The sequence below is a fragment of the Sardina pilchardus genome, chromosome 1 (genome assembly GCF_963854185.1).
Source record: "Sardina pilchardus chromosome 1, fSarPil1.1, whole genome shotgun sequence".
In the NCBI taxonomy this organism is placed as follows: domain Eukaryota; kingdom Metazoa; phylum Chordata; class Actinopteri; order Clupeiformes; family Clupeidae; genus Sardina; species Sardina pilchardus.
In genome coordinates, this window is record NC_084994.1 from 20,490,914 (window position 1) to 20,518,413 (window position 27,500).

General features: G+C 41.5%; 1 protein-coding gene and 1 long non-coding RNA gene across 2 annotated transcripts; one reads left to right on the forward strand and one right to left on the reverse strand.

The window, feature by feature from the left end:
• Nucleotides 1–11,858: 11,858 nt before the first annotated feature.
• On the forward strand, nucleotides 11,859–12,701 carry LOC134084177 (uncharacterized). Its single transcript, XR_009939755.1, has 3 exons — nucleotides 11,859–11,995; nucleotides 12,396–12,449; nucleotides 12,616–12,701. It is a non-coding gene; the product is annotated as an uncharacterized LOC134084177 (long non-coding RNA).
• A 7,586-nt stretch (nucleotides 12,702–20,287) lies between these two features.
• Nucleotides 20,288–24,790, reverse strand: LOC134068483 (GTPase IMAP family member 9-like). Its single transcript, XM_062524168.1, has 3 exons — nucleotides 24,315–24,790; nucleotides 23,643–23,691; nucleotides 20,288–22,827 (listed from the first exon to the last, which is right to left on the reverse strand). The coding sequence occupies exons 1-3, from the start codon at nucleotides 24,600–24,602 to the stop codon at nucleotides 21,824–21,826; spliced, it is 1,341 nt and encodes a 446-aa protein (XP_062380152.1). The 5' UTR covers nucleotides 24,603–24,790; the 3' UTR covers nucleotides 20,288–21,823.
• Nucleotides 24,791–27,500: the final 2,710 nt, after the last annotated feature.

The window sequence follows — 27,500 nt, forward strand, 5'->3', positions numbered from 1 at the left end:
CCACTCGATTGTTTTGTTCGGGTCAACGAAAAACAGAAAGACAGTTGGTACAGAGGGACCCAAAGTACGAGACCTCTGAATTTCCTTCTTGACCTCAGCAGCATTGGTTAATCCTGGGGTGTCAATCAAACATATGCCCCTCCCCAGCACTTCACCACTCTGGGCCTCACAGATTGTTGTTGGGGACTCTGGAAAAGCATCCCTTCCCAGAATGCCATTAGCAGTGGCAGTCTTGCCTGAACCAGCTGGGCCAAGGAGCACAATCCTCAGGCTGGCTGAGTCTCCTGTGAAAGAATAAAAAAACATATTACACCTGACTCCGATTTTTCTGACAGCATTTTTTTCTGGGACCTGACTCCATGTTTTTCTGAGGCTGATACAGTTTTATCTGATGAGGTTTTTTCTGACGATGAGGCAGTTTTGTCTGAAGATGACGGATGCTTTTCTTAGTCTGACACTTGAGTCTGAGGAGGTCCTAAAATGTACACAGTACACGCACATACACAAAAGCAAGCACACACTAATTTACATGAAAGTTGCAGTAGGGGATGGAGAAGACGATGAAAACAAATTGGCAAGCGTGATTTAATGGCCCAATCTCAATGTCCGGACTCACAGACTTTGGTGCACGTTCTTGCGAAATTCGTAAGGGCTTAGGGCTGTCCCAATGTCGAATTACAACGAGCGTGAGGGTTTGAGTACACACTCACCGAGCCCTTTCCGTGAGTCTGCATCGGTGCAGACTTAACCTAAGGGAATTACCCACAGTTCAAAGTGTTGTGACGTTTACCGCGGAGATCATAGAAAAATCAGGAAATGAAGGTAAACAACAGCATGCACGACGCACACGTGCATGGTGCAAATGTTAGCAACGTCTTTGTTAGTAATCATCGCCAAGGTACATGTGATCTCGTGAAGTGCTGTCCCAATCCCAAAATACCTATCTGAGCCCATGTGGCCTCACACACTCACTCACTTAGCACCTGAAATCAATTAAGTCTGTGAGTCCTTAGTCCTAGTCTTTAGGGCTGACATTGGGATTGGGCCATTTTGTGGAGAGAATGTGCAGGACTGCACGGCGGTCATATTTTGTACCGTTTTGCGATACATCTAGTTTTGAGTTAGATTGACATTTAAAAAAAAAAAACATCTTACATGTAACATGTACACACTGGATTATTATTTTTATGTTGTTACAAACCTGAAAGCTGGTCTAAGTCCTTTGCTGTTTCAGCAGTGTCCTCAATTTTCTGAAACAAACAAATGATAACTAAAACATTCTGTATAAATACTGGCCTGTTGCTTAGCAGGTTATGTAATTACTTTAAATTAATTAAAATTAATTTAGCAAATGGTTCTATCCAGTCACATACTGTATTCTTTTGACCTCCCTCTGATCGTCACCATGGTCAGAGGGTCGAGACCATCATATCAATTAAGCCATTTGACTGACCTCCCGGTGGTGACGATCAGAGGGAGGTCAAGATCTCAAGCCCATATTCCGATAAATAACAATGCAAATTCAACTTTCCATTAGTACATTGATATTTGTCTCTTTTTCACTGACCTAAAGTATTTCCACATAGTATGTGCTATTTCAACTTTTACTGATAGGTTTCTTAATTTCAACAAAGGTTCTGGAATAATGAGCCTTTGGCAGAAAATGGATCACCAGCATCAAAATGTTTCAAATATTTTTCTCAAAATGAGACAGCAAATGATTGTTAGAAAAGTGTTGCCTAGTGTTGATTTACAGTGATAACAGCATCCACTCTGTTGGGTTTTGAATGTGATTGGTAGGTAAGGTTGTACAATATCATAAAATAATAGCTAATATGTTCTTTATTATGAAATAAAAATAATTATCATCTAAAATATTCTAACCTTATGGTCAACTGCTGCTTCACTGTATTGTGATTCTCTCTGGCTTGTAGACACGTATCTCTCCCGTGAATATGACTGACACAACTTTTGTAAGGCAAAGTCAAGTGGTGGCTCCTCTCTTGATGACCTCCTCCCACAGACTGGACAATCTCTGGATCCTTTGGTTTTCCATGACTGCTTCAGACAGACTTTACAGATATTGTGAGTGCAGGTTAGGCGCAAAGGGTCCTTGTAGATCTTCTTACACTCAGGACAGAGCAAACAATCCTTCTGAATTAAATTTCCCATTTCCCATAAATAGCCTACAGCAACTTTACATTCACTCTCAGGAGTTTTAGTTTTTCAGTTCCATTTAACTTAATTCTACCAGCAACATTTTTCTATAAACAATTATGTCCAGTTGATTTTTTTTTTGTTTTGTTTTATCTCTCCAGAGTAGTTTTGTAAAGGGAACAGAGCACGGAATAGGACTGCAGTTTGTCACTGCATTTCACTTCCTCCTTCAGGACAGGAGAGACAGAGGGAGGGATCCAAAGGATCAGCAAGCTGATTGGTCAGTTTCACAACGTTCCTTCATTGTTCTTTACTCCTTGCTGCTAGCAACCGTTTTACAGAAAGATAAACTCTATCCTGACACAAAGCATATGCCTGTGTGCACTTGAGCAGAAAAAGACGTACACAGTTCCAATTCAATATGGGGTGCCACTCATTTGGTCTTTTATTCTCCCTTCCTTCCTCAGCCCTCGTCCTCACTGATCTAGATAAAGAATGATGGGGCGGCAACAATGGGATAGTCTATCAGTGTTAGTTATAGATCAGTGGGAACGAGCCTGGAGGACAGAGCATCGAGGATCGAGGAGAGAGTTTGAGAGCACCCTATGTATAGCAAGAGCCAGTTTATCATTTTAGATGTGTGCATATTAACTGGTGATATTTGCATAAAATCAGTGAATATTCAACAAGGCCCACTTCTTAAAATTGTTCTGTATACCTCCGCCCCTACCGGTTCTCATTTTCACAAAGTGTTTGCAAGTGAGAGAAAATAATGGATATCGTTGAAAACATCACCAGTTTATGTCTAATACATGTACATCTACTATAAGCATTATCCACACAATTATGACATATGCTATATGAATGGCCAAAAATGAAACGAAACAACGCACCAGAGATAGGGATTCAAAATTGTTGGACTTTTAATCAAAGTTAACACAGAATAACATATGTAAGAAATGTACGTGTTAACTGGTGATATCACAATTTAACATGGGCATATGCAAGTCTTGAAACAGTAAATTAGGTGTGTCTCTACGTCACATACAAAAACCTAACTGATGTACAGCAAACTGGCATGGCCCCCTGCTTGTGCATGCATGTGTATGCGTGCATGTCTACTGTGAATGGCTGTACATGTGTCTTTATGTGTTTGTGTGTTTATGCATGTGTGTGAGATCCTTGAGATGCTTCTACAGCTTGATCAGAGTCCACCCATGCCTAAATTAATTAATTGTGCATTATTAGGAGAGATACACATAAGGTCTCATAGGTGGTGTATGTCAGAGTGAAAACCAAACCACAATGTTGAGAGAATAGTCCATAGACCTGCAAGACAGGATTGATCAGGATTGACATAGATCTGGGGAAGGATACAATAACATTTCTGTGGCTTTTATAGTGTCCAAGAGCATGACAGCCTCAATCATTTTCAAATGGAAAATATTTGGTACAACTAACAGTTTAGGAAAAGAGCAGCCAAACTGAGTAATCGAGGATGAAAGGCCTAAGTAAACCTAGGATCCAATGGTCACTTTGTGAACATGGAAGAACCCTTACAGAATGAGTCATCAGTGCAGTACTCCACCAAACTAGCGGCAAGCTGCACTGATCCATTTTAAGATGTGAGTCTGAAACATAACAAAATGTGGAAAACTTGAAAGGGTCTGAAAACTTTCGGTTGTCTGTATGCTCAAAATTAGCCTAACAGTTACAGCAATACTGGAGAAAGATTGCTATTTATTTTATCCAGAGTGACTTAAAAATAATCAATTACAGAGCCAGTCCATCTGAAGCAACTTGATTATGTCCTTGTTCAGAGACTCAACAGTGACAGCCAGGAATCGAACCCTAGTACTATTTGTGTAATAGATTTTCCTCATCCTTTTCCACTGCCCTGAGGGAGGGCTCTAGCGTTGGCACACACAGACTGGGGAGGGCTCTGACAGTTTGGTGTTTGGCAAAAACAAATGGTAGTGTATAACTGTGTGGAAGTGCTTTATAATTCCATAGTATCAAAATAAGTTTTTTTTTTATTCTAAAAATGCTTAAATGTTAGTAGTCTAGATCTTATTCCATCGCTGTAAGTCGTTTTGGACAAATACATAAATGTGCATGTAAATGCATTCTAAGGGCTACTTCCTCAAAGACAGAACACTGCAGACACATTTGAGATGAATGTGTCATCACATGCCCGCAGGTCTGAGTGGGCGAAAACCTGTTCAACCAGCAAGCTACAGGGAGTCCTCTGATAACCTTTCGATTTACATTTGTCTGTAACAACTGTCGTTTTCCATGCAGGGGCACGGTGTGTTGTGTTCAATGCAAAAGACTGTACTGAATGTACGGTTTGTAAATAGCAAAATGTGCACTTATCTGGAATCAGCCTTTACTCGTGTTTCTCTTTCACTCACCTTCCAACCTTACTTGTTTAACCTGTATATGGGCCCATCCAAAGACCAAGTGATTAACACCATGTGCAATGCCTATGCTTGTAGTGAATCTGAGAAAGATCAGTAGGTCAAAATGTCATTCAATAATAGGCCAAACATGAGAAAATAAAGTATTAAAAGAAATGACCAAGGAGTGTACACTCTTTTAAAGCACTTACATCCTAAACCTATAGCTTTTTATCCACTATCGCGACTCGCTACTCTTTATATTTTCTTTTCATTCAGCTCTGCTCAATGCTTTGTTTACTTACACAGTACACACCCATGCAACTGATCAGCAGATAACTTTTGAGATTGGCCTCTGTCTTACTTGTTTCTATTTTCAAACTGTCTTCTCCCTGCTGGTTAACACCAGTATGTTAGGTTGATGGCGATGGTCCTGTATTCCTACATCACCTTCTGTAAGTTAAACTAAATTCTTAGGTAAGACCACAAGTGAAGAGTGGAAAAATATCAAAATCTTCTTCACAAAATCTTGTGTCCACATCTCTGAGAACCTCCCTTGGAACCTCAACACCTGTCTCAACGTCTACTGCTGAACCATCAAGAGCATCAAGGCGCACATCATCATCAAAGACTGTTCTCACCCTAACCACAGATTGTTTAGAATTTCACTTTTCTTCTGATTCCATAAAGTTAGAGTTATAATAATGGCAATGTATTGATTCAGTCACATTAGGAAGAAATACATTCTGTCCAGAAATATTTTCTACAGAACACGTTTTATTAATGATACCAGAAAATCCAGAATAAACCTTAAGTGTCGAGGTAGATAAACATCAGGTAAGAAAAACCTACAGGCCATTAGATTACACACTGTAAACAGGATTTAGACGAATACAGAAGAGAAAACATTCAGAACAGTGATTATAAAACATCAAGGCCTTATCATTTTCATTCCATAATGTGAAGTGTATATTAAATTATATCACCTTTTTTTCTCGCTTCAGTCCAGCAGTTTCTTATACCGCTGAATCTCTTCTGTGTTTGTCAGTTGGTTAGCCGCAGTTCAATATCTGACCACTGGTTTACATAAGTCAACAGGGAGGGCGCTGTGGAGCTACTGTCAGCAGAGATCAACAGGCCCATGACACGAGTATGTAGCCGAGGCCACCATGGAGTGTAGTCTGAGGCATACTGACCAAAAATATAATGCAATTCAATTCAATGTAAAGTAATATAGTATGAACACTTCCTCATTTTGAGAATTGGGACAAAGAGTATGTATATACCAGGAGGCGACAATCAACAGAACGTTCCATAGCAATAAATGTGACCATGACCGGGCTGGGCCTCACAATGCAACACAACTTCATAGAACTAGAAAAATCATAGAACTTAATGTACAGATTATAAAGTGTCTTACAGTATTAAAACAAAATTCTCTCCAGCCCTTAATTCCTCAACTGACATAAACCGTGTTGGAAATTTCAAAATATGATGAATATACATTTATTCATAATAATTTAGGCTTCCACTGGATTTGACAGTTGATTTACGAAGCTGAGCAGGGCACTTTATCAGTAATTCCAAAGTGGCGTACAGTTTAGATAACGGATTGATTCCCGAGAGGAATAAAGTTGGCAGGTACAGTAAGATTAGCCCATTTACATTTTTATCCAACGCATATCCCTTGTTGTGAAATCATTGAATTATCATTTTGCCACATGCTAACAGACACAGAGTGGCTAGTGAGTTAGCTTCTCTAGACAGTCCAATAGACCTCTGAAGTTTGTCTACAAAAAGGACCCAAATTTAGCATTTTGTCACATCAGGCTGAATCTGATAACCTGAGGTGTTTATGTGAGGCCATTTTTTTCCCCGATTTCTTCTTCTTTTTTTTTTTTTTAAGCGTGCCCATATCAATGGGGCTTGTGTTTCAAGTTTAAATCTCTGTGGAACTTTCTGTCCATTTTCCATGCAGTCCTCAATCCCCCCCAATCATGCATTCACCCCTCCAATCATGCATTCATCAGCCCAGACATCTATACAGCAGCATCTTTCTACCTATAAATGTACCTGTCTGTCTGTCTGTGTCTATCCCTCTGTCTGTCTGTCTGTCTGTGTCTATCCCTCTGTCTGTGTGTATATAAAGTTTAGCGTCTGAAAAAAGGTGCCAGGAAGGCCCCCGCTACTGCAGCACACCTCTCCGCTGTTTTCCAACCTTCTGCCTGCTGCTGCTGCTGCTGTCGTCCTCCTCTGGCCACCTGCTGGTTCTCCTCCTCCTCCTCCTTCAGCTGCTCCATCTGAATGCGTCTCCTCTCCAACACCAGCCTCTGCGTCTCCTCCTCCTGCTTCCTCCTCTCCTCCTCCAGTCTTCTGGCCACCTCCTCCTGCTTCCTCCTCTCCTCCTCCAGTCTCCTGGCCACCTCCTCCTGCTGCTTGGTCTCCTCCTCCAGTCGCTCCCTGATCTCCTCCTGTCGTCTCTCCTCCTCCTCCAGCCTCCTCTTCTCCTGCTGCTGTCTGTTCTTCTCCTCCTCCAATCTCCTCCTCTCCCTCTGCACTCTCTCTCTCTCCTCTCGCTGCGTCCTCCTCCTCTCCTTCTCCTGAAGCTCCAGCTGCTCCTTCTTTCTCCTCTCCTCCTCCCGTCTCCTCTTGTCCTCCTCCTCTCTCCTCTTCACCTCCTGTCTCATCTGTCGCTTCATCTCCATCTCTTTTCTCATATCCCCCCATTTCCGCTCCTCTCTCCCCGCCACGGCACTCGCGTCCTCCCTCTCCGCTTCGCTCTTCCTCCGAGCAGCCAGGAACGCGTCAGTCTCGTAGTGCCCGCCTCCCCTCTTCTCCGTCACGGCCTTCACCTTCTCCAGCAGCTCCGTCACCTGGCACGCTTCGATCTCCGCCTTGCTGTTGACGGCGTGGCACCCTCCCCCGCAGCGTCCGATCGCGTCCCGCACTTCCTGTCGCGACAGGAAGCTGTCCCACTCCCGCCTGGTGACCCTCTCCCTCCTGGTGAACAAAAGCACGGTCGTTCGCAGGGCCTCCTCGCCCAGCCTCCGTCCGATCCACTCCACGGCTCCGGTCAGCTCCGCGGAGAGAGGGCTCCCGAGGGGGACGACCAGCAGGAAGGCGTGGGGTCCCGGAGCCGCGGCGCGCAGACACTCCTCCAGGTCTTCTTCGCTCGGCACACCGTCGCCGCTCGGAGTGGAACTCATCAGACACCTCGGGGTGTCAATCAACGAGATGCTTGTCCCGCCGATGATCTGTGTCTGCATGGAGCTCTTCGTGGTGATGCACTCCGGGAAGACGTCTCGGCCCAAGATGGCGTTTGCGGCGGTCGACTTCCCCGCTCCAGGCGGGCCCAGCAGTCAGTGATGCGCGGGCTGATCCAAATCGAGCGGGTGACCGCGGTCACCCGCGGTCACCCGCGGTTATGGGTCAAGAAAAAATATTTGTAATGATATTACAAATATCTGAGAAACAAACTGGATGAACTGCGTTTACTGGCCAGGGGTTGCTATGAATACCGCGAGTCAGGTTTAATGATTTTCACAGAGACTTGGTTTAGCAAAGATGTACCAGACAATTTCGTACAGGTAGACGGATTTTCCCATGTACGCCTGGACAGAGACGCAAATTCGGGCAAAGTAGGGGGAGGAGGAGTATGTATTTATATCAAGGACAGTTGGTGCACAAACTTTGCAATAAGAGACACTGTATGCAACCCGGACTTGGAGCTATTGTGTGTTACTTTACGTCCTCACTACCTGCCAAGAGAATTTAGCAACATTTTTGTGTGCGCCGTCTACGTCCCGCCAAGTGGGAATGCCAACAGAGCAGCAAATCAAATTGCCGACTGTGTCCATCGTCACCTACAGAACAAACCTGACGCCCCAATACTGATACTAGGGGATTTTAACCATAGCAGCCTGAACAAGAGTCTACCTGGTTTTTATCAATATGTCAAGTGTAACACCAGGAAAAATAACATTCTCGACAAGTGCTATGGCAATGTCAGGGATGCTTATACAGCCAGGGCCAAACCTCCCCTTGCCAACTCTGACCACAATGCAATTCATCTGCTACCCACATATCGGTCAGTCTTTAAGTCCAGCAAACCAGAAACCCGAACTGTAAAGGTGTGGTCGGACGATAAAATTGAGGAACTGAAAGGATGCTTCCTCTCTACAGATTGGGACATCTTTTTCAAGGATGCTGACATTGACAGGGCAACGGAATCCACAACTGCCTACATCTCCTTTTGTGTTGACTCCATTATTCCACAGAAAACTGTTAAGATTTATCCGAACAACAAACCTTACATAACAAAGGATATTAAGGAGTGTATTAAGAGGAAAAAATCTGCCTTTAAACTTAGCGATTCAGAAGGAGTCAAAGCGGCTCAAAAAGAGCTCAACAAACACATGCGAGCAGCCAGGCTGCAGCACAAGGAGCGGGCAGAACAGGATTTGTCCATGCACAACTCTAAGAAACTATGGGACTCAATCAGAGGAATGACTAACATGGAGGCTAAAAGGAAGCCCCCGTTTGCTCAGGATGAAATTTTAAAAGCAAATGAACTGAACCAATTTTATATGCGTTTTGAATCTGATAACAGTAGGGACTGCTGTGCTGTTTTAGATAAGGTAAACTGTAATGTGAAAGACAGGATTTTTATAGATCCACATGCTGTAACCAAGGTTTTTAAATCAATGCATTTGAAAAAGGCGACAGGGCCAGATCGTATGTCCACTTTTCTTTTAAAAACATTTGCAGAAGAATTGACTCCGGCATGGCACCAGCTGTTCCAACTTTCTATGGATAAACACACTGTACCAGAGATGTGGAAAAAGTCCATTATAATTCCAGTTCCAAAAAAGCCATGTCCCCGGGAGGACAACGATTACAGGCCTGTTGCATTAACTTCCAATGTCTTCAAGGCCCTGGAGCGACTTATGTTAAATGCACTTCGTTCAGAGGTGGAGCCAGTATTAGATAAATATCAGTTTGCATACACGAAGAAACGAAGTACAAGTGATGCCATATCAACTATAATGCACCTTACACTGAAGCACCTTGAAACCCCAGGCACATATGCTAGACTGCTCCTCATTGATTTTAGCTCTGCTTTTAATACAATCCAGCCACATATTCTCCTTAGAAAACTAGCTCTCCTCAATGTAAATCCATTTTTAATCAGGTGGTACCACTCTTTCCTTACTAAGAGGCCACAGCAGGTGAAGTTTAACTCCTCCCTATCAGATACAGAAATATGCAGTACTGGTGCCCCCCAGGGATGTGTGAGTTCACCATTTTTGTTTATTCTGTACACAAATGACTGCGTTAGTTCTGGGCCAAATCAATATGTGGTGAAGTTTTCAGATGATACGGCTGTTCTTAGTTTGCTCACTAAGAATTCCGACCCATCCATTCACAGAGATGCTGTGGACAGGTTTGTGGGCTGGTGCGACAACCACAAACTACAGATTAACACCTGTAAGACTGTAGAAATGCTCTTTGACCCCAAGTCAATTGGTGACCGAAGCCCTGTGACCATTCATGGTAATAGCATAAACCAAGGAAACTCATGCAAGTACCTAGGCATCCACATTGACAGCGACCTGAGCTGGCAGACACAGGTGGCCACTGTCTGCGCCAGAATCCATCAGCGCCTTCACTTTTTACGCAGACTGCGGTTGTTTGGTGTCAGCAAAAACATAATGTTAATTTTTTATAGGGCAGCAATAGAGTCCATTTTACGGTACGGTATCACCAGTTGGTTTGGTAACCTAAATGTCAAACTCAAAACACAGATTTTTAACCTGGTCAAAGTGACGGGCAGGATTATGGGTCACCCCCCTCTTACCCCTCAGGAACTGTTCAATGAGGCTGTCATTACTCAGGCAAAAAACATTTTAAATGACAGCTCCCATGTGTTGTTTAATGAATACTCCCTGATGCCCTCAGGGAGAAGATACAGGGTCTCCTTATGCAAACATAACCGGTTCAAACAGTCCTTTGTCCCAGTGTCAGTTAAGCTCATTAATGAGCAAATGTAGGAAGGTTTACTTTTAATAGCAGAACTGTAACATGTACCAGTAGTGTTTTACAACTGTACCAGCATTTTTAATATGAAGTATTTGTATGTGTGCTTTAATATGTATTGTGCACTGCACTTTGAAATGCACTAGCACTTTACTGTGCACTGCACTTTGATATGCATTAGCACTTTATTGTGCACTGCACTTTGATATGCACTTGCACTTTACTGTGCACTGCACTTTGATATGCACTGGCACTTTATTGTGCACTGCACTTTGATATGCATCAGCACTTTACTGTGCACTGCACTTTGATATGCACTTGCACTTTACTGTGCACTGCACTTTGATATGCACTAGTACTTTATTGTGCACTGCACTTGGATTGCACCAGCACTTTATTGTGCACTGGCACTTTAAATGTGCATTAGTTTCAAGCTTCAGGTAGGGCAGATTGCACAGTCAGCTCCTCTTGCACTTTGGTCCTCATCTGGTTGCCAGTTATGCACCTTTTTGTCTCTGTTTAGTTGTCAATACTGTCTGTCACATTGCTGTCTCTGTATGTTTTAATGTATGTCTGCAGCAGTACCCTGTCTCTAACCAAAATTTCTCCCAAGGGAGACGAATAAATTGACTTGACTTGACTTGACTATTCGGGTCATGTTTGGTCGGGTCGGTAAAAAAAAATATGCCGTTATTTTTTTGTCATTTATATCGTACATAATTGTCTTTAGAAGAGAAAGACATAATTTGCAGCATTCCCACTGAAACGCAAGTCTATCCCCCACATTTTGTCACGAACATGTAGAAATGCACTTGATGTTTCTGCGTAGACAGACCCTCGGCTACACTTGACATGCAGTTGTGTTCTGTTCTCATAGCATATGCTTTCTCTGTCTATGAGCAGCGAAGTTGCCGATGCAATGCGTGCTTCTCAAGTCTGATCATTTGCAGCAAGATCGAATGGTATTATGGAAAGAAAAATAAACTAAACGTTTCCCAAATCAGGAACAGGCCCGTCGCAACAAGGCAAGCAAACCAGGCAATTGCTTGGGGCCCCGAGCTTGCCTGGGGCCCCCAGACACCGACTGGATATGAACAAAATGCAACGACAAATTGTGTGTTCCCCTTTAAATTCTGTGATGGTCAATGCAGAAAAGTGCAATGACGCTATTTTCGGGATCCCCCTCAAGGGCCCCCCTCCCCCGTTGCTGACGGTAGTCAGCCAGCCAGCACTCAGACAGTTGCGTGATTCCAGTGCCGGGAAAATATGAAACCAAAGTCCTTTTTAGGCCTATAAAGAAGTATCTCTGATGAAACACCAGCAATCATGAAGCGGAGTTATCCCTCAGGAAGCCAGAAAAGAAAGAAGTGAAAGGAAGAAGAAGATAAGAAAAACAGATAGCGGTAAGTGATCATTTACTAGTAGCCTACATCGGATGAATTAGCTGCTAGCCATGTAGCAACAAAAATATGTAGCCTACAGTAGCGTTAGCTCAAGTGTTCAGTTAATTAAGGCAACTGGACTTATTAGCGGTGGCAGTCAGTTTGTTCGTGTGGAAATCGTGTCATTCACATGCACGAAGTCGAAAGCTGGCTGTTCCGTCTTTAAAACATCAGCTTCATCTGTCCAATACTCAGACAGCAGAATGTTTAAATCTGTCAAGCTAAGTATGTAAAACTCTGTGTGTTAAACATAAACATAAGCTTGGGTTGTTTTAAGCATTGGTGGTTGTGAAAGCAGCTGTATTTCTTCTAAATATCAAAATCAGAAACTGACATGCCAATCTTTTCTCTCTCCTTCAAGGTACTTGGCTTACATTTCTAAGCCCTCTACCTACGGATGCCTCCATTGATGAAGGTAGAGTGCATTTCTCTCTCTGAGCTGTTAGTGATCTCTATGAATATGCTAACATTGTAATAAAATGAGCACTCATATTTTGTTTGTACATTTCAGATATTTGACTAAGTGGCTATCCTTATGTGATGCACCCTGTACATGACAAATAAAGTATTATATTTCCCAGCTCCACAATCATCTCCACCTCTCATTTGTGAGGAAGAAGAGGACATGGGAGACTGTATGCAGTGGTGCCATGGCCTCAATGTCAATTGAGTCTGCACAAGTTCTCAGCTCTGATGTTCCCTCTGCACAAGGTACTACAAGCTCTATCATTATAGCTGATGACCCTGCACAATGGCCAAGAGTTCTCTCTGATAGTGTACGCTGTGAAATTATTAGACAATGACCTGTGCAGAAAATAAAGTGTGTGTGAAACAGTATGTCTATGTGTTGTCTTCTGGGTGGGTTGGTGGTGGTTGGAGGTGCATCATCAGCGGCGGCGGGGGGGGGGGGGGGGGGGGGGGGGCCTCTAAGTCCATTTTGCCTAGGGCCCCCAAATTCCTTGAAACGGGCCTGATCAGGAAATACTTCTTAATTTAATGTCATCAAGGCATAGCCTACAATATGAGTATGCAATGTGCGTCCTTCCACAACTTATAAAGTGGCTCGTTGGAAAGCCCCACGTCTGCTCTTTCGTGCAATAAAGGTTTCATCTCGTTGCAATTTAATCCCGGAGCAATGACGCACTCAATCGGGCTCTATGGGTTTTGGTTTTTGTTTTGGTCCATTGATGAAGACGTTAATAAAGAGTTTCTTAATAATATTCTATGCCTGCATTTCATGCTTGGGAGAGCTTCAAGGCATTCATGTCAGGAACGGCTGAAACAGAATTTGTATAGGAAAATCCTTAGGCTAATTGTTCAATGTTGAGTCAAATAGCCTAATTTTTGGATGAATGCTGACACGGAACAAAAAAAAGGTAGACTAAATGCATGTTTCCCAAGTTCTGAGCAATTATAGGCTATATATAATGAGGCAATATATATTATTGTTTTACATGCATATGAGATACCAGTTTTGCGTAGCTCAATGACGCTACGACTAAGTAAAGGCCTATTCGGACGGGATTAGTTTTATGGGGGGACATACAGTAATGCAGGTTTATCATATGACCTCTGTAATTAGGGTTGCCAACCGTTCCGTATAATACGGAATCGTCCCGTATTTGACACCTAAAAGTCTTGTTCCGTATTGAACTAATACAGAACGCTGTTTGTTCCGTATTTTTGAGAAATTGCTCAATGCACACATAGGCTACTACAATTAAAAACATACACACAAAAAAGCCTAAAAAAATCCCTGACGCAACGTGGAGCTTGCTGGTCTGCGAGGCATGGAGTGAGGTCCGGTGCTTCACCTGATAATTAGCTGCGCAACTGATCATGCAACCGCGGCCCGACAGAAAAGAAAACAAACGTGTTCTGCAATCAGGAGGAAATGCTTGCTAATTCGATGCGATTAAACATAGATTCATACAATTAAGTGGTGGTATGAGCGTTCATTGCATGCGTTTGCACGTTTGCGCGACAGAAACTGAAACTACACAATAGGCCTAACGTTGTTGGCAAAGCTCCGCTTCAACCTGTTGGAAGGCTATTTCATTAATTAACGACATTTAACAACGTGGATTGTTGCCACTTCCATAGAAACAGAACATTGTTTAGGCAAATTTGAATATAACATGGTCAAAAGATTAGTGTTTCATTTAAAGATCTCCAGATAAGTTATTTACGCCTATTATAATTTATTTATGCTGGGCCGTTTACCATAAACAAAAGTTGGTAGGCTATTATGTTTCCTGGATCTTTACATGCAGGCATTCAAATGAAATTTCATTATAAGGCATATAGGCTATACGTTTTTTCTCCATTTGCCTACCAGTGTAGGCTATGACTAACCTGACTTTCGCCAGATCCTGTAGTTCGCTGTCTGCTTCACACAAGGATCTGGGACTTCTCGATAGGAGATGTATTTCTGAAGGCGGGTCCTTGTAAAACATCCTCGCATGTGATTCGATAAACCACTTGCCTGTTATCTTGAATGACGTGCTAGGCTTCTTCAAGCTCTTGCCAAACCCGGTCGGAAGAAGAGTAAAAACATCCTTGCCACCAATAAATGTCTTCAAAACTATTCTCTGTTAATCTTTTAAAGAATGAATACTCGATAGATTCGACAAAACGGTTGAAATAGCAGAATCAATGTCAGCACACGACTCCTCGCTGCGTGCCGCCATTGTTATTTGAATCAAACACTCGCTTCGGCGCTCCTGATTGGTTGCTTATTTTCTGAGCACCGGCCCAGGGGTTTGGATTGCCCTCGCGTCCAGACCCTTGTGTGGAGCTCAGCGAAACGCCTCTGGTGGAGCATGGCGGAACTACAAGGGTCTGGCGAGAGTCAGGCTAGGCTATGATTGCATAAAGGAAACATCCCAAAACAATAGCACCCATATAATTGCTGTTGTTTTCAGGAGTATTTCTCATGCAATCATGCAAAAGCAATGAACTATTGTAAATACTGTATATCTTACATTAGTAAAGCAGGCCTCTGATGTGCATATCACAAACTTTAGGCACTTTTCGCACAGTATTGACTGCTAAGTGAAAGTGCATACAATATAGTATAATAATAATTGTGACAATGATAATCATAATGATGATTTGATGTGGGGTGGAGGTACGTGTAGGTGGGCCCTATGACCCCAAAGTCTGCCATAACCGGGCCTCAAGTTTGAGGCTATTAGTGTTTCTCCCCCCCGTATTTTATTTTCTCAGAGTTGGCAACCCTATCTGTAATATAAATGTCCAATTCGGACGGGACTAGACATCTCTGTCATTTTACTTGACATGGGAGGAGTAACTACGTTTACGTTCTGCCGTCACATCTTCGTCGCTGTGCACGTGATACTTTGCGTCAGGTACGTGCGGCATTTTCAGATTTGAAAGACTACAAGTTGGTTAAACTAGCAAACGTTAGCTTTATGTTATGCCATAAGTAGTTTGAAATGGCTAACAATATCAAGCTAATAGGCAAACTAGCTAACGTCCTATTAGGAGCTACACAGCATGTCATGTTTTCATTCAGACTATGGTGGAATTGTTTTCCAATCAGGATGTGACGAAATATCACAGACATCTTTAAAGAGGGTCGCGTTCGCACGGGATTAATATTACCTAAGGTAATTTCTCCGGACCGTTTTACGGAAGGTAAAAGTGTCTGTAAATGTCACCGACATACTCCGTTATGTTTACTGACATGGCGCGTCCGGACGGGACTACATTACCTGGCAATTATTACTTTACCTGATGTCACCCCATAAAACTAATCCCGTCCGAATAGGCCTTTAGACTACTTTTTACAATAAGCGGGTCGGGAAGCGGGTCGGGTCCAGTATTTCAATAATTATTTTTTGCGGTCCGAGTTGCGGTCGGGTTAGTTGTAAACGGCGGGGCGGGGCGGGTCGTTCAGACACGTACCCGCGCATCACTGGTGGACACGCTGTGCATCATAAAACTAAGTGTAGACTTATACTTCACTACATTTTTCAACAAAATCGATTATTAGTAAAGTCCACAAGTATCTCACCTGATTTGTACGTCCTCTAAATTGAGTAAACAAACTGAATGCTCCCTTTTCTCTTCTGCCACTTGCGCCTCCAACGCCTCTACGAAACCGAAACCTGCACTGTAGGCTATTAATAACTCGATATTTGCTTGTGTTGTTTTATGATAGCTGTAGGCGAGGCTACTTATGTAGGCTTAATATCAAAACATGTTTCCTTTACTCCAGTTGACACCAGAAGACGATGTTGAGACTATTAAGGAACTGTTCACTCAATCAGATGAAAAAATAAAATGTTTATGTTTTGCTGAGGTTCCTGACACTTTGTCTGGCGATGATGTAGACTCGTTACCCTGGAGTTCTCGCGAGAGCAGCATATTAATTTCGGAAAGATTACAGGGTCTGGCTTTTCCAGGCTAGTTCATTATCTGCCTTAGTTATTATCCGCCCTTGGAGAGGTTGTCATTTCCACAAAGTGTTTGCAAAGTGAGATACCAGTTCATATCTGCATGTAAATGCAAGTCAATGCAAGTAGGGTCATGGCTGATAGTAAAATAGTCATGGCTTGTTGCTAACATGATATCTATTGTTATGATTAATATACTGTATATGATACAAAATAAACCGTGTCACGGGCCATCAATGACTTTGGTAGCAAAGTTAATTAATGCCAGGTACAAAGTCGTAATAAACCCACCTATAACTTCAATACATTATCTGAAACATGACAGGGTAGGCTGCAGGGCCGGCCCTAGCCCATTGGCTGCCCTAGGCGATACTGAGATTTTATGTAAGTATGCTAATTTAGAAAATAGTTTCTGGAAATGTTTTCATGCAAATATGAAACGTGCACGCATTTGAAAATAGTTAAAAGCGCTTTATTCTTTGCTTCCCCCCACCGTCCTACAATGTTTAGGCCTAATGTGCGGGCTTGCTGTCATGTTTAATGTTAACCAAAGGCACACAATACTGAATGAGGATGTTGGTCAATCAGCTGTGATTAAAAAAAAGTCTACATAGCCTATTTCAACTAGAAAAGCACAAACCTCCCCCAAGCAAACACATGTAGCCTACGCCTCCTGCATCCAGACGGTGATACGAATCACTCACAAAATGAAATAGTTTCTTCCTTGGGTCATTTCAGATCTTCCCTGGAAATTTCATCGAAATCCATCTTTAACTTTTAGAGTTAGCCTATCTTGCAAACAAACGGACAAACAAACAAACTAGAAAAGCACTCAGAGAGCGCAGACCTCTGCTTTCAAACATGAAGCGTTCGAATCTTTTTATCCATGCGGGAAACAAACTAACACACCAACAAACAAACCCAGATGAACACATAACCTACTTACCTATGTAGATCATTTAATTTCTAGACTACGTTTATCATTGTGTGCTAATAAGTTCATCCACGTTGAAGTTGCGTGAATGTTGTGGGGGCGATAGGCTATTATAAGCAATGGTTTTGGTGCAAAGAACGGTTTCATAAGTCTGTCAAGCCTCTGCGTGAAATAAAAAATCGATTTCTGAGCAATCGATGTCACCTAATTCAGCACCTTCATGGTGGACAGTGCCTTATACGTCGGACGTAAGGAGCTTTTCGTAAGAAGACTCCTAAGTGATAGTTCGGGAACCACGACTAGAAAGGTAAACAACTTTGGTAAGTTATACCTTTGGAGTCTTCGTAGCTCGCTAAGAGTGAACGTTATCGGGAAACCGGCCCCAGATAGGCCTCTGCTATTGAAGATTTGGAATAATTAATTTGGAATGTACTATGCTAAATAATTCTGATGTTTTCTAATCTTATTTGATTTGATGTCTTATAATTTGGTATAACTTTACTTAGTGTGATTACACTGTAGGCCCAACGTGACATGTTGTTTAATTAGGTGCATGTCACTTTAAGACTTTTTAGTTTTTGGTTTAGAACGTGAATGATACACGGCATGAGATGTTTGGATTTCCACGGTTTTTCTGGCCATGTTGGTCGTGTCAATTGTATGAGTAGCCTATGAACTGTGCTGTTTGTTACAATAAACATTCAAGAGCATTAAATGGAAGACAATACTGTAAGGAGGAATAATAAACGACAATATGTTTTCCCACTTAAATACGTGTTCTGTCTTTCCGGTGTGCCAATGAGATTATGTTGAATAAGTTAAATTTATTTGACCATCATCTGACTCCATAAGACGAAAGCTATAGTCACACTGTTGATGACTATGAAATATCTGTCTACAACAAATACTAAGTATTTCTAGACTCCTCTTTCTGCAAGGCCTATTTTGCTTAATCACAAATGAGATCCAACCTGATATCAACAGTTATTCTCTAGTACAGGCCTGACTTTAGCACTCAGAGGCCTACCAGCTTGAGGCAAACTGAACCCAGCACAGTGACTCCTTGAGTTTGACCAGCCCGCACAAGCCGCTCAGTTTATCTGAGAATCTATTCACTGTTATGATATCTGATTAAACAAAGACCTTGCTTAGAACTTCAATTCTCAAGAAAAGAATATTACCGATTACCAATTAACATCACATTTATTTGTAATCGTTTCTAATACAACCAATAAAGGTATAAAGGTACAGATAATAATAAAGTAGCAAAAGAATTAAACAATCAACCTAATATAAAGTTACCCTTACCAAGGAGCTCTATAAAGCAGAGAAGCTCCATTACCTTACCTGAGAGCTCTGCTAAGCAGAACCTCTCTTACCTTACCCACCTTAGCCAGAATCCTTCCCTGAGTTACTTGTTATCTATCCTTAAGTATCCACACAGAACAGGGGGGTTTCTTGTGAAGTTCCACACTGGAAATTGACATATAAATGCTATAGCTACAGAAGGGGCCTTGGCCTTCACAGGGTATTGTCTTATCATTACAAAAGGGAATGGGAGGTTCCCCATCCAATACTTGGCAATTTCGCTTAGATCACCAGAAAACATATTTACACTTATTTTACAATTGTACCACTGAGACCCTCTTACTTCTCGCATTGAGACATTAAAAATGATACCAAACATAGATACATTATCATTTGTCATGAAACAGATACATTTCAGTTTCCAACATTAAATCTATCAGAGGCGTGGAGAGGGGGAGTCGAGGTGTGCCTGGTATGGGGTCGGGAACTCTGGCCATATGCCGGTCTCAAGACAGTGGGGACAGTCAAATGTAAACAGGCCACCTGAGCACAAAGGAGTGTCCCGCCGTGAGGTCGTCTCCCCCGTCTACCATCTTAGAAAAACTCATGGACAGGAAAACACCCAGCCTTACAATACTTTTTATAAGAACACGCGTCAGCCATAGGACTTCTATTAGATAAGTTTTGTTTATTGGAACCGGACCTACAATGACTTTCTCTTCAGCATTGTAGTAACATAGCCTATAGCTAACCGTTAAAACGAGGCAGATATGACACTGCAACAATGTTTACAATGTAACGTTGCAAAGATTATGCAGACTGTTACGATTGACTGACACACGCTCACACACACATCAGCCTGTCGAAATCATACGCCGGACGCGTATGATGCGTCTTTCTACATGGGTTTAGTTATCGGGCTATAACTAGAAATGCAATTCCAAGGAATTACCAGTGCATGAAAATGCAAATATACATGCAAAAATGTATAGATAGATAATGTAGATATGGCTACTAAGGTGTAGCTAGGGTAAAGATGGTGATTGCATAGTTTAAAGAAAGTTGATAGTGTGAAGGTAGACAGTTTAAAGCTGAAGCATTCCAGTTCTAACTTAACTAATGATTTCTATTCATGTTAAAATGTTAACTATGGTAACAATGATAACCAGGTTGATTGGTTAACTTAACTACTGATTTCTTGCAGTTATGGTAAAAAATGTAACTATGTTAACAGTGCTAACCAGGGTGATTAGCTAACTTAGCTAATGATTACTAGCAGTTATGTTAAAAATGCTAACTATGCTAGCAATGCTAACTATGGTAACGATGCTAACTTTACTAACAATGCTAACCAGGTTGATTAGCTAACTTAGCTGATGATTTCTAACAGTAATGTTAAAAATGCTAACAATGCTAACCAGGTTGATTAGCTAACTTAGCTAATGATTTCTAGCAGTTATGCTAAAAATGTTAACAATGCTAACCATGCTAACTAGCTAGCTTGCTAGTGAGGACTTTAATTTTGAAACATTTGTTGCTAGGGTATCCATGGTGGCCACTATCAGGAAACAAGAAGTTACTGCAGTATAATCATGTTGGTTGCTATGGAAACGGTCATAAACGCTTAATCTTAATGGTTGCTATGTTGGTTGCTAGGTACATGGAGGTTTCATGTAGTTGAATGGAAGCATAGTTGATGATAACCGACAGTTGGAATCATTGAACAGTTCAATAGATGAGTAGTTTCAATGGTTAAATGATTTAATAGTGTTTTATAGCAGTGAGGACTTTTATTTTGAAAAAGTTGTGGACAGAGGACACAGTTAACAGGATATGTAGTCTTCTGAGAGACTGTATGCTTAAAGCCAGAGAAACTGACAGTTGATACAGGTGTAATCAATTTAACTGGCTAGTCTTAAGAGAGCCAGAGTGTATCCTTAAAGCCTGAGACAGAGTAAATAATTTAAAAGTTGAATGTAGATAGTCTAATTAATGTTGATAGACAGAGAGTTTAATGGATGTTGATAGACAGTTTAATGGGTGGATGAGTGAATGGTCTGAAGAAGATGAATGGATAGAAAGTTGGATGGAATGTGCCTTGTATTCTTGTAGAATGGAGAGACACAGCTCTCTACTGAGAGTAGTGGATACAGATACAGGTGTAATCAATTTAACTGGCTAGTCTTAAGAGAGCCAGAGTGTAGAGATACCTAAGTCTGAGACAGAGTAGATTGTTTAAAAGTTGAATGTAGATCGTCTAATTGATGTTGATAGGCAGATTGTTTAGAATGGGTGGATGAGTGAATGGTTTGAAGAAGATGAATGGATAGAAAGTTGGATGGAATTAGGAAGACTTATGTTGATACAGTTGTGAGCAGAGGATATAGGGAACAGAAAATGTAGTCTCAAGAGAGCCAGTGTATGTTTAATGCCTGAGAGAGAGAGAGAGCTGCTGCACCTGGACTGGCCACCTGGCGTAACATTCTAATTGCTGCCTGAGAAAATGACAGTTGGTGCCCAGGTGGCCGGCCACCTGGCGTAAGATTCTAATTGCTGCCATGATGTCATAATGAGCAATGTTAAGTCTATGGGGGAAATTGTAATAGTTTTTAATTTATAGATTAAAAAGTATAAAAGTTACAAAGTAATACAAGTAAAAAAAATCCTCTATATGGGAATTTAACATTCCAATACTTATGACCCCTGCATTTTAAGGAAAACATTTATTTATTTACAATACATTATTCATTCACAAAGAAAATTGGTGTCCTTAAAGGTTGAATATGTCCTTTTTTTCCTCATTTAAGGCATTAAGATCAATTTCCAAAAGATGATTTTATATTTAACTTTAAGAATGTGTTCCAATACTTTTGGAGGGCACTGTATCTGTCATATTTTCCTCTGTCTTTGCTTTTATTCGTTCCTCAACTCTAAACTCTGCTAGTATCCTGCCTCCTGTATTTTTCTTTCCTCCTCTTGTCTCTTCCTCTCCTCTTGATATGATATGATACATGATACCTCTCATTTTTGTAACATTTTCCCCATTCTCCTCCACCATGGCAGCTATCTTGTTTAACAGCTCTTCCTGAGTCTCTATATTGGGACTTATAAATGCTGTTCCACCTCCTATGGCGCCTCCTGCTGCTGCTCCTCCTCCTGCTGCTTCTGCTCCTCTACTGCTGTTGCTGCTCCTACTTCTCCTCCTGCTGCTGCTCCACCTGCACCTGCTACTGCTCTTCTTGTTGCTAAAAATGTTACTCCTCCAATTGCTGCGCCTAAAGCTGCTGCTACTCCTACACCAAGTAGTGATCCTAATAATGCTGCTCCTGTTCCTATAACTGTTGCACTAACTGTTGCACTTGCTGCTGCTAATCTTTCATCTGCTCTTTTCACATCTTCCTTAGCTTTTCTCAGCTCATCAGCTATTTTTCTCTGCTCTTCCTTGATCCTTTTCCTTTCTACCTCCAGTCTCTTCAGCTCTTCTCTGATCTTGTCATGCGCATACTGGTCAATCCTGTTTGTGTAATATTCTCTGCCATTCTCCTCTACCATGGTACCTATCTTCTTTAACAGCTCTTCCACCTGAGATTTTTTGGCCCTGTCTATGTTGTTAAAGACGTGATATCTACCGCCAAAGCTCTTTATCAGGGCAAGAAGCTCTGCATTTAGATGGGTTTCCAGTGGCTTTCCCCTCAGCTGATCAGCATACGTGAACAGCACCATGGTGAACTGTGTCACTCTTTTGCCAAATTGTTCCTGGATCCACTCAACTGCATTTCTATCCGCCTCTGTGTACCTTCCCAAACGGATCACAATCAGAAAGACATGGGGCCCAGGAAGAGACAACTCAACACACCTCATTATCTCAGTTGTTAAGTCAACAGACTTGTACGTGCCAAACAATCCTGGGGTGTCAACTACTGTAATATGCTGCCCAGCAACCTGACTACACTCTCTCTGACAGAATGTGGTCACAGAGTCATAGGAAAAGTCATGTTTGAAGGCATCTCTTCCCAGGATGGTGTTTCCTGATGCACTCTTCCCAGTTCCAGTCTTACCTAGTAAGACAATTCTTATTGGATATATTGGAACTCTCTTTTTCTTGTTCATCCTCAGGCTGTCTGAGTCTCCTGTGAAATAATAAAAAAAAAAACAAATATTAGACCTGACTCCGATTTTTCTGACAGCGTTTTTTTCTGGGACCTGACGATGAGGCAGTTTTGTCTGAAGATGACGGATGCTTTTCTTAGTCTGACACTTGAGTCTGAGGTTGTCCTAAAATGTACACAGTACACACGCACATACAAAAAATACACAGAGGTACGCGCACACTTTCACACATGCACGTACACACACACACACACACACACATACACACAAAGAAACACACAGTAGACAGGCAGGCATAAGCACGCACCTGCACGCACACACACATACACATGTACATGCAAGCATGCACAAACATGCACACACACAGAAAAATACACACACACACACACACACACACACACACACACACACACACACAAGTTATCATACACACACACACAGATACATAAAACACACACACACACACACAAATGCAGGCAAGCAGACGCGCATACACACACACACACACACACACACATACACACCTCATTACCCCCACCACACACACTCTCAAGCAAAAATTCTCGACAGAGAACACATATACACAAAAGCAAGCACACACATGCACACACTAATTTACATACATGAAAGTTGCAGTAGGGGATGGAGTAGGAGATGAAAACAAATTGGCAAGCGTGATTTAATTTTTGTGGAGAGAATGTGCAGGACTGCACGGTGGTCATATTTTGTACCGTTTTGCGATACATTTAGTTTTGAGTTAGATTGACATTTTTTGAAAAAAAAAATCTTATGTGTAACATGTACACTGGATTATTATTTTTATGTTGTTACAAACCTGAAAGCTGGTCTAAGTCCTTTGTTGTTTCAGCAGTATCCTCAATTTTCTGAAACAAACAAATTATATAACTAAAACATTCTGTACAAATACTGGCCTGTTGCCAGTTGTTAATTTAGCAAATGGTTCTATCCAGTCACATACTGTATATTCTTTTGACCTCCCTCTGATCGTCACCATGGTCAGAGGGTCGAGAGCATCATATCAATTAAGCCATTTGACTGACCTCCGGGTGGTGACGATCAGAGGGAGGTCAAAATATATCAATCAGATGATGCCCATATTCCAATAAATAACAATGCAAATTCAACATTCCATTAGTACATTGATATTTGTCTCTTTTTTTACCTACTGTAAAGTATTTCCACATAGTATGTGCTATTTCAACTTTTACTGATAGGTTTCTTAATTTCAACAAAGGTTCTGGAATAATGAGCCTTTGGCAGAACCTGGATCACCAGCATCAAAATGTGTAACATATTTTTATCAAAATGAGACAGCAAATGCTTGTTAGAAAAGTGTTGCCTAGTGTTGATTTACAGTGATAACAGCATCCACTCTGCTGGGTTTTGAATGTGATTGGTAGAAGGTTGTACGGTATCATAAAATAATAGCTAATATGTTCTTTATTATGAAATAAAAATAATTATCATCTAAAATACTCAAACTAACCTTATGGTCAACTGCTGCTTCAGCTGGACTGTATTGTGATCCTCTCTTGATTGTAGACACGTCTCTCTCCTGTGAATATGACTGATTCAACTTTTGTAAGGAAAAGTCAGGTGGCTCCTCTATTGATGACCTCCTCCCACAGACTGGACAATCTCTGGATCCTTTGGTTTTCCATGACTGCTTCAGACAGACTTTGCAGATATTGTGAGCGCAGGTTAGGCGCAAAGGGTCCTTGTAGATCTCCTTACACTCAGGACAGAGCAAACAATCCTTCTGACTTGAAGCCATTTCCCATAAATAGCCTACAGCAACTTTACATTCACTCTCAGGAGTTTTAGTTTTTCAGTTCCATTTAACTTAATTCTACCAGCAACATTTTTCTATAAACAATTATGTCCAGTCTTATTTCATTTCCCCTTGCTAGAGTAGTTTTGTAAAGGGAACAGAGCACGAACTAGGACTGCAGTTTGTCACTGCATTTCACTTCCTCCTTCAGGACAGGAGAGACAGAGGGAGGGATCCAAAGCATCTGCAAGCTGATTGGTCAGTTTCACAATATTCCTTTATTGTGCTTTAGGCTACTCCTTGCTGCTGGCAAATATTTACATACATATCCTGAAGGAAGGACATAGATCATATGCCTGTGTGCACTCGAGCAAAAAAAAAAAAAAAGACGCACACAGTTCCAATTCAATATGGGATGCCTCTCATTTGGTCTTTTATATATCCTCCCTTCCCTCCTCAGCCCTTGTCCTCACTGATCAAGATTAAGAATGATGGGGCGGCAACAATGGGATAGTCTATCCAGTGTTAGTTATAGATCAGTGGGAACGAGCCTCCGCCCCTACCGGTTCTCATTTTCACAAAGTGTTTGCAAGTGAGAGAAAATAATGGACATCGTTGAAAACATCACCAGTTTATGTCTAATACATGTAAATCTAAGCATTATCCACACAAATATGACATACTGTATGCTGTATGAATGGCAAAAAATTAAATGAAACAACGCACCAGAGATAGCTGGGATTCGAAATATGGATGCCATGGATAAATAGAGATAACAGACTGTTACCAATGTTGTCTTTACCACTACACTACAAACTGCTGTGACACATGCGTGATTTCTATCTATATGTTGGACTTTTAATCAAAGTCAACACAGAATAACATATGTAAGAAATATACGCATGAGAGTCTTAATAAGATTTACAATAGCTGCGGAGGAAGGTATCTGCCATTCAACAACAACGACAGAAGTAACAGAGAACAGGTACGCCATCTGCTGGAGAAGATCGACAGCATGCTTCAAGTGAACGTGGGAGAGTTTTACACCAACGACATGTACAAGGAGGCGCAGAGAACGATCAAAGAAGAGGAGGAGAGAAAGAGATTGGAGGAGGAGAGGATGAAGGAAGAGGAGAGGAGGAGACTGGAGGAGGAGTGGAGGCGGCAGGAAGATATACGGAAAGAGGAGGAGAGAAGGAGGTGTGAGGACGAAAGAAGACAAGAGGAAGATAGAAGGAGACAAGAGGAGGACAGAAGACGACAGGAGGAGGACGGAAGAAGGGAAGAAGAGGAAAGAAGGAGAGAGGAAGAACAGAGAAGAAAGCAGGATGAGATCAAGACACAGCAGCAAAGTTCATGCTTAAGGAGATGTTGTCCATAATTGTGTGCCGACCCAGAAAGCGAACAACAATGACATTATGGCATATGGCACACTCTGACTACTACATTTATTTTTCAGCATTATTCATTGTGAATCAGCTTGAATGCAAATGACTATGTTTAACTGCATTTCGTGTCTGGAAATAATTATGCATGAAGAAATTAGAACGACCTGTGTACATTAATCATTTCACCCCAGTAAATCAGTACATTTAAAAAAAAAACATTGCTCTACATCTCATTCATTCATATTGCATAGCCACACAAGGACACAAGGCATTGTACACTTGTAACAGCTACTTATGGCTGTTGGATACACATAGAAAGTGCTGTGATAATGAGAGAATACTCAGGGAGAAAATGATAGTGGCATTGAATTATAAAGCATACTGTATAGTGTCATCATATCTTGTAGGGTTTTTTTCTTAGTATTTTCTGATAATAGATTTCTGAAGTTCGCCTACAAAAAGGCTGCCATCTTTGAGATCCAGTATCTTTAAATTTTTCCTATGGGAAAATTACATGGGGATTTTGAATTATCACTTCTGTTAAACTCTCATGGACGTTATAGTCTGAAATGCAGATGTTTTACTGAGCACACTTTTGTCCTCTGCCTTCGAGTGGAGACTGTGATCTCCAGTACGTGAAGGTGGTACACTTTGATTTTTGCTACCCCAGAGCTAACTTACTAACTAACTTAATGGGAAGTTGCATAGCAAGTTCGCTCTGGGGTAGCAAAAATCAAAGTGTGCCACCTCCACGTACCGGAGATCACTCGAAGGCAGAGGACAAAAATGTGTTCAAGAAAACGTCTGCATCTCCGATTTTGTCATCCCTGCGAGAATTTAATAGGTGTGATAATAATTCCAAATCCCCATGTTATTTTCCCATAGTAAAAATCTCAAGATACCGGATCTCTTTATATGGGCAAAGATGATAGCTTTTTTGTAGGCGAACTTCAGAGGTCACCAGCAGTAGAAAGAAAGCAAACATTTGAGACCACACTATTGGGATTCCATTTCAAAACAGATACCACAGCGACACCCACTGGTCAATTTGCATTTTAAAAAAAGTTTTTTTTTTTAAATTTGGCACCCGGTATTAGGTGGAGCAAAGTGTCCTCCAAAGAGTGAGGGACATATGGTAATCTCTGCAGTTATATTTATCGTGACATTTATGCCTATACCTGACAGGCATCTGGAAATGGGTATTATTATACAGAAACTACCAAAATAAAAACCAAGGCTGGCTACAATTAGATCTTTATGTACATGTTGAAATATGGTTACTTTCGCTCTTAATTCCCTGAATTTTACAGCATAACTGGAGTAAAACTTGTTGTAGGTTTTATTAGCCAAAGGTTTCCTATAACATAACATCTTCACATCATCTCATTCATTCTGTAGTTTATTGCAGAGAAATTCCCCAACGTCATGTTACATTCATCAAATCATTACAGCCATCCATCTCCCACATTCTCTTTCAGTAAGCATTCATTTCAGTCATTCAAAGCTATTTGGC